Raw genomic sequence first — 8,955 nt, forward strand, 5'->3', positions numbered from 1 at the left:
ATGTGATATCGTTTTATTAATGTTAACTGAAAGTATTTATTTTCTGAAACATGAAAAATTAATAACTAGAGGAATCGAACGGTTATTATTCGTGCACGAATTATATTCTCCGAGATGACAATTTCAGTATTCCCTACAGGGTATGTGCTTTATTTCTTTTCATATACTGGCCAACGACGTATTCCTGCTCGACGTATACCGCAGAACCTTGAATTAAGCCGCAAAAATATTCTCATTTCTCCGCGGGAATCTTCTTTCCGGTCTTTTTTTCCTTTGTTTAACGTGCCTAGACTGTCGCAGCGGCAGCAAACGCTGCATTATGAAATTGGCGTAAATTTATTATATTTTACGACGCAGGTGTTAAATGTGCAACGATTTATACACATACTATATCTGAAAATTTTTCGTTTTGTCGGTTTAGAGCGAAAGAGATTTTCGCAGTGTCTGCAAAAAGGTACGTGTAATTATTGTGCTCATTGACGCGAAAGAGGAAAATAAACTCGTGAAAATCTACAGCATCTGACCGGATAAATATTTGTACAAAGGCTTCAAAACGTGCAGATGCACATATATTTTGTTTGACTCTAAATTTGTTATTTATTTATTGATATAATGATGTTGTTACTCATTGGTGCATACAAATTTGTCAAGGGGGGCCATTGGCTCGTGGCAAGCGAAATTTTAAGATCAAATATGAAAAAGTAAAACATTAAATTATTATTTAAATTATTACATTGAAAAAATATTATTTAAATTAATGTATAATTCGTAAAACGTTTTATTTAAACTATATTAACACAAGAGAAGAATAATGGCTGTGGCCTCCTTCCACCAATGTTGTAATTTTGTATTTGTTTAAATTGAGAAATCTTTTATTCAAGCTTTTATTCAAGCAAGTGTTTCGATATTATAAAAACGTTTAATGGCGAGAGAAGATAATTGATTACGTTCCTAAGTGGATGTTATAAAAAGAAGCAATAGAAGAACACAAAAATCAAGAGAGTACGACAAAGTTCGCAACCACCAAGTTCGCAAGGAAGCAAGGGAACGGAAAAGTCGTGCAAACAAGTAGCGTTCTATATTTTTCGACGAATGAGAAATACGAGCAATCAGCTGTTCCCGAAGAGATCAGATGAACGAGTTTCCCTATCCAGAGACGAAACGAGAGTAAGAGAAACGCTAGCGAGGAAAAAGACGGGAGTACAAAGTGCGCGCTGAAAGTTCGCTCGTCGCATCTTCCGTTTAACGTTGCCGCAGCGACCCTTCTTACTACTTTGCCTCCCTCTTCCTTTTCTGTCACATCTCGCATTTCGTCACGAGCTTTCCGCCCTGAAGTCATCAGCTACCTGTACGCGGGTGCGAAAAACTCCAGCGGCAAGTCGGACGAGGCAAGCTCGTTTCGCTTCCGTGTGACAAATCACCTGTCCCGAGGAGCGCGCTTCCGCTCGACGCCGAAACGCGGCGAAAGGTGAAATTGCAACGACAGTAAAAACTCATCGCGTTGCGGCGACCGGGGAATTATGTTACATCGGTTAAATATATGCCAACTAACGCTTTTTAACATGGAAGCTATCAAGAGAAGTAAATATCCAATAAAGTCGACACATAATAGGCTTTCTAATAATAATACATCAAACTTTAAGTCTTAAGCCATAAGAAATTGACAATAATAGTCGAATGTGAGAAGAATAATCGATTATGATTTGGACAATTTTTTACGACTTAAAATTAAAACTTAAATAATGACTTATTGTTTAGAAAACTTAAGACTTTTTTCTATAATAAGTCGTTAACATCACTCATATCATACTAATGATAAGTCACTTATAAATCATCAATTTTAAAAACTTGCATCCATAAGTTATATTAAATTGTTCAATTTTCATTAGATTATGCCAGTCAGTTCTGGTATCTTCAATAAAGATTGCAAATATATATATTGATTTTTTATTCATAACGTAATTTAAATCGAAGAAATAGAATAAGAAATAGAATTAGCCAGTCACTCCATGTAGTCACTGATTACTAACTTATTATGTCTTGTAACACGCTATTGATTTGCTTACAACTCGCTTTTAATTTCTAATTTATCATTAATGATCTGTTGTTGAAAGTTCATTAAAGACATCGTTAAGACATTAATTCTCACAATATAACGTCTAAACGATGTCTTTATGATGTGTTATATCTCGATTTTAAATATGATGCTAAATAATTTCAAAAATCTTCTCGTTTTTGCATAGAGATAGCCATAAAAATCATCAGCAGGTAAATAAAATATAATAGGCAAAATATTTTTCTACAATAGGTAAATACAATATATCCACCGTTAATATCTGAAGGTTTCAGTTCAGATTGTGAAGCTGTACCTCGGTTATTGTGAGACTGAACACAATATTCTGAGAAAATTCTCCTCCGTTTTAACGATAAAAAAACGTTTCGTGACGAAAGCTAGATGAACCGTGTAAAGTCCTGGAAATCCTCAACCAGCCGCAACAATAGAAACGTAATAATAAATAAGAAGCACATGAAAACGCAAGAATAGAAGTGCAACAATAAAAAGAGCAAGATAGAAAGAGAGCGACCTAGAACGTGCAATAATTTCAAATCATTGCCATGCTGCGCGAAATGTGAAATACGAATGCAGTCGTTGATTCTTAAAATTCCTGAAAAATATCTGAAATCGCCAATTCATCGAGTTATTTTACATCGAGGTTATATATACTTTGTCAATTTCGATATAATACGCTGCATTATAATCTCAAGACAAAAATCATATCTATCTTAAAAGATTGAAGACTAAAAATGAAGATACAGAAAAAATCATTTTCTTGAAATATTAAAAAAATTAGGCAAATACAAGTCTGAAAATAATTTTGTTGGGCCATAAAAATAATTATGTAAAAAACTGAAGCCTGGTGAGCAATGCTATAAAAAGTTTCTTTAGTTTAGTACTAAAGTTCTAACAACTCAACTTAAGCGTACCTAGTTAAATTTTTTTTTTCATTTCAGCAAAAATATTCTATTCCGTAAAGAAATTGTTACAATTGAAAATAAAAAATTGATATTCGGAAGGGAATGAGATTTATTGACTCTCGATAATTTCATTCTCCTAGAATAATTTTTTTCGAAAAATATACGAAAAGAACGATTTTGCTGAAATATCAAAAACTTTTTGTAACATTACTTCAGTTTCTTAATTACTTTTGATAGTCCGACAAAATTATTTTCAGATCTGTATCTAATCAAATTTTTAGATATTTTAAAACTGTTCTTTCTGTTGTAACGGTTATTTTTTTATAAATTATGTTACCACATGACCCACGATTGCAGAATCCTAATAAGTATTTCAGCAGCCAATGTTGAGGCGCGCGATTAATTATTTATCTGCCGTTTTGAAATTCAATGATATCGAAGCGCAATATACGTTTGCCGACGTGATGCGGTAGCCAGTTCGCGTAGGGAATTCTCGGGAAATGAAACTTAGTTCGAAACAATCCATAATCCCGCGATGGAATTGTGTGAGAGGGCGGACGACGTCGAGGCAGGTCGAGGCTTGTGTTAAACTGAAAATAGTGGCTCGGCAATGTCGACGGGAAGATTGGCACGAATCCAACGGATTCATCGCGCCCAGCAGGGACGAAGTCAACTATACGTTAATCTTCTGCCAACGTGCTTTTCATTGTCTACTCGCCTCCTTTTCAGCCTTCGGATCCGGTTCATCGTCAGTTTCATTGACTGTTTCGTATTTTTTATCAAGAAAACTATCATTTTCATTGTCTAACAACAAATTCACAATATAATATAAAATCTAATAAAAGGTTACGATTTAATTTTTCATGTCGTAAAATGGAGTAATTTTGATTCAAAATCGAAATAACTTTGACCCAAAATTGTTAATACCCACTCTCTAAATTCTTTTGTGTTTAGAGTGAAATCTCACTCTAAAGAGTGAAAATTGAACTAATCTTGAGAAAGAGTGGCTCATAATACTATCATAATACATTTCATCCTGTTTTACTCTAATATTTACAAGTGATATAAGTAATAATTAAATAATTTATTAGATGCTTTTGAAAATACGTTCTTAGATAAAAATGCTGTGTATTGTTGGAGGAGCTAGGTGCTCGCGTATAAATTCCTGAATCGAATTTGGCGACTTTTCAAGAAGTTGATTACACAACAACGCGGCGAACTGCGAGTTCACTTCCGCCTTCTCTTCTCCTTCTTGATTTTTCTTGGATACCAAACTTCTCATCTCTTCCTACATTTACCATTTCCGTAAGACGTTAATATAGAAAGGAATAAAAAGTATTTTTACTTCGTCATCTACAGATTTTTATCGAGAAGATGAAAAATAAAATATGATGCTCTCACAACGTGATATATTTTCAGTACACCGGAATTTAATTCTGTGAGCTTTCGCACTAAAAAAGTTTATCATTTTGAAATCTTTATAAAGTAGTTGTTCTGTCAAAAAATAAGTACTTTTAAAGCTACTTTTAAAACAAAATTACTGCGCATTGATGACAACCAACACCGGTTCAGAATTCGAAACTATTCTCTATCCAGAATTTAAAAGAAATTTTTAAATATATCCTGAAAGTACAATCAACGTAAATAAAAAGTTATGTTTCTTTTATACTCAATCTTGAAAGGGTTAAAGACATAGTCACCGCGGATAAAGGTTTCGGGCGCGATCGCAATAATTTATTTCCGACGACGACGGAAGCGAGCGCACGATTTCTGGCGAGTGCATCGGAACGGTGGCAGTTACGGGGATCGAAATTGGCGTAAGTCCAGGATAGATTCGCCCGCCGTGCGACAAGTCGCTCCAGCGTCGTTTCGGTGCCTACCAGGAAAAAGTGATTCTTTTAAGCTATCCTCCGCTCTTCCCGGCCTCGCGGCCCATCTTCTGCTGCCGCACCAACTCGCAGAATTTTCCTCGAGTGCGTTGTGTAGAGGACTCTAAATGGAATTGGCCTCGCGCCAGTGAATACGATTCTTCGACAAAATGGGATTTTTCGGTACGCACGACGTACATTTGCGTCTCTTCGTTTCCTCGAGCAATTCTTGCGCGATGATCGTTTGTCCGCGAATTCACGAAAGTAATGCGAATCGGAATCTGACTCTAAATACTTTTTAATCGGTATAAGTTATGTTCAGTCATGCAAAGCTGACATAATACGCTTTTTTTTAATATATAATTGAAGAGCATAAATTAGTTATTATGTATCTTCGTTTTCTTCGAATCTCAAATTATGTGTACAATATACAGAGTGTACACGATAAATCTCTAATACTTTGAAATGATGCGAAATAAAAAAAACACATGTATATTTCTGGATATTTATTTTCTAAAGAATAATTGAAGAAGTCCTTTACGGAAAATTACCAACCTACTTTACATGAGGATTTTTAGTATAGGATTTTGAGCCGTTATTTCACTTCAAATATACCAAGTGCATTACAGCATGTCATTAGTATATGTGTCAATGACGATGACAATTTAATCGCATAAAATATTCACGTTTGGTGAAATAAACTACAATCAGGAAAAGTTACAGCTAACATTTGGCGGACTTGTAAGTTTCTAAGAAAGAATATGATTATCGGATCATTTTTCTTTAATGAACTGACATTGCTCTGATAATTATCTGGACATGCTAAAATTGTTTATCTTTCCGTAAATTGCACACCTGCATTCCAATAATGTATTCCAATAAGACAAAACTTCTTCTCATTAAAACTTACACGTCCACCAAATATTGTATATACAACTTTTTCAAGTACACTGAGAAAAAAGTTAGCTTTTCACTGGCAGAGCTAGTGCGTACTCAGTGCACATTAAAGCCGTTGTACAAAAATCGACGTAAAGATGTACGTTGAATAAAAATATAGAAACGAATTAAACCGTAAAATCCTCAATACATTTTATTGTGGTATTTGATAAAATATACATTGAGTAGTTTATTAATTGAGATATCTCTTTTACATTCAGATTACTATACAACAGTAACACTTTAAGTGCACTGAGTGTACACCAGTTCTGCCAGTGAAAAACGCAATTAACTTGACTAAAGCGTTTAGAATTCGTAGTGATTTTTTAGTTGAAATATTTAGTATTTAGGTCAAATATATAGGTGAGTTATATCAATAAACTCACGTGTAATTTAAAATGATTGTTTGAATTTTTTTGAAAACAAATATTTGTTTGACACTTTCGCATTTAGTCGAATCAACTAATATTTTTTTTCAATCAATAACTTTTTTCCTCAATGTAGTTTATTTTACTAAGGATGCCAAGCATCACTTTACGCAATCGAATTATGACCGTCGTACCAATATAACTAATGATATGCTGCAGCGCATTTAGCGTGAAATAGAATTTCGATTCAATAATCCTTCGTATTATTAAAGGTGTTCATGTAAAAAGTATAGTAACTTTTTGTAAAAAACCTTTTTAATAATTTTTTAGAATAAAAATATCCAGAGATACGTATCTTTGTTCGTTTCTATTTCTCATAATTTCAAAATATCAGATATTCATCGTGTATATATATATATATATATATATATATATATATCCTATATATACTCCAGATAATTTATGTTAGCTACAAAGCTTTGTGATAAGCTTCTTGAGTATAATAAAACCGAGTGCATACCTTGTAAATTTAAAACTTCTAATTTTGATGTTGCAAAATTATAATACGAATGTTTATGATTAAAATTAAACACTAATATGCAAATGCTTCTTTCGAACTATTCTATAAAGCAACTATTGAAAGTGTACATAAAGTTATGTTAACATTATGGTTGACATTTACCTCCATGCACCTCGCAGACCAGGAACAGGTCAGCTCCCTCCGGGTAAGCCTCGAGGAGTTTACTCATGTCTCGCTTCTTCGCATCATAGATTATCGGCTTCGTCGGTGGCACTGTAAACAGAAAAACCGACATGTGAACGATATGCATATTTTCCAGTTTGGTAGCTGAGGTTGTCGTAAATGTGGCTTAAAGAAATCTTTAAACAGGATAACTTTATTTCGAGAATTAAACATACAACCGTTTTTAATATTCATTATATATGAATATAATATAAAATATACATGTCATATATAAAATATAATAGATTTTTAATTTAAAATTAAAAAAAATTCGCCCTAGAGATAGTCAAAAAAGTCTACATAAATTTGAATCCTTTCTTGCAATAAGTATTCTTTATGGATTTTAAAATACTATCCTAGTAATAATTTACTGGCGATATCTTGGTTAAACATTAAAGATTTATCGAGCCAATATTTGGTCAATATTGTGCCAATAATTCTGCTATTAGGATTAGCAGCATTATTATCGACCAAATCGATTTAATTTAATTAGTGAGATTATTTTAATTTATGATAGTAATCAGCACGTAGTTTATATTGAAAGATGTATTTCAAATTTACATGAAAATATTATTAGGTATTAATATTCAGTCACTCGACTGTATTTAGCGTTTTTTTACGAAATGCAAGATCTTAATGTGAATTAAAAACTTTAAGTTTTGACGTTGCAAAATTATAATTTAAAATACTTATGATTATTAAAATTAAGCGTTAACCTCAATTATAACTATAAAAATTACACTTAAATTCTGAAACGTCCTGTTTGAAGTATAGAATGCAGCAGGTAAACCTCAGCCTTATGACGTATTTGATTTATTCATTTAATAGTCTTGTTTACCTTTTTATTGTTTAAAAAAATAAATATTTATATATAATGTATTTTTTAATTTTGTAAAAGAAAATTGTACTAGGGAATATGAAATTATATGGTACAGAAAGAAAAGTCGCCATACAGTTTTTTATTTGGAATGTTTTTTAATAAAATTTTCAAAATATTCACCTATTCACCTTAAAATGAATCACTTTTATAAACATCAGTTTTGATTAATTATGAGTATAATATTGTACTTTTGAGAGGCTTCGTGCATACCTTGGCCAACTACAATAAGCAAAATAAAGCCGATGATGAGAAAGGAAAAAAAGGGAGGAAATGAAGCAGCAACAATAGCAGTAGCTTTTTTGACTGACGCGGCATTGCCAAGCACTTTTTTTCCCTTTCATTGCCAGTCCGATGCATCCGCGATACAACCGAGGTAAATGCAAACAAGTCAACGAGAGTCTCATCCCAATATGTCGCCCGAATGTCGTATAGGAATTGCCTTCGGTTATTGACGATGTCGATCGACGGTACACGCTCCATTCGTTCGTGCTTCCTCTTCCCCTTCTGGGAAGGTGCAGCTAGCATAGAAAAAGATCGCGTTCGCGAAGACGAGCTTTCGTAGTAGGGAAAACTCGATAAACGATCTCGATAAGACTCGTCTTCGATGCATGGTGAAATATTCTGATTCGGTTTACTCGGCTTCGCAGTGCAACCGCCCTCGCGCGCACTTCTTGATCGCAGCACTGTGTGACTGCAAGCTACGCACAGATTGACATCGTATATGTATAACCTCGAGGCGATCGCGCAAAATCGAGGCTTCATGGGAATCTTTATGTAGATAGCTCGAATCACACTGCACTTTGTTCTCGAGCGAAGTGCGGTGCCACCATGTTGCTGGCGTGACTTGTTTGTTCATATCGTCGAGCTGTATCCGAAGTACGTGGCGATATTTTCAAAACATGTTCTATGAGCGCAAAGTTAGTATTGTCAACCTGCGTTCAAAGCTATATGGCGCAAGGTAAAATAAAAAATGTAACGAATAATATGCATACATGAATTTGAGTTTCATATAGTAGCACATGAATACATGTATATTATCAAGATGATAATATAGATTTCATTAGAGACGTTTGTTTATCTTTAATTTAAAACGTATGGATTTTATCCTTCAATCACTATATATATATATATATATATATATATATATATATATATATATATATATATACTACTACTACTTACTAC

General features: G+C 33.5%; 1 protein-coding gene across 1 annotated transcript in view; it reads right to left on the reverse strand.

Annotated features, from left to right (window-relative positions):
* The window catches only part of LOC105623959 (protein turtle-like), a 247,436-nt gene that overhangs the window by 135,362 nt on the left and 103,119 nt on the right, over nt 1-8,955 (reverse strand). Inside the window, exon 4 of the mRNA XM_012205328.1 lies at nt 6,831-6,941. Coding sequence (XP_012060718.1) covers nt 6,831-6,941 — 111 coding nt within the window. The remainder of the gene's footprint in view (nt 1-6,830; nt 6,942-8,955) is intronic.

This window comes from Atta cephalotes (assembly GCF_000143395.1).
Source record: "Atta cephalotes unplaced genomic scaffold scaffold00068, whole genome shotgun sequence".
Lineage (NCBI taxonomy): Eukaryota > Metazoa > Arthropoda > Insecta > Hymenoptera > Formicidae > Atta > Atta cephalotes.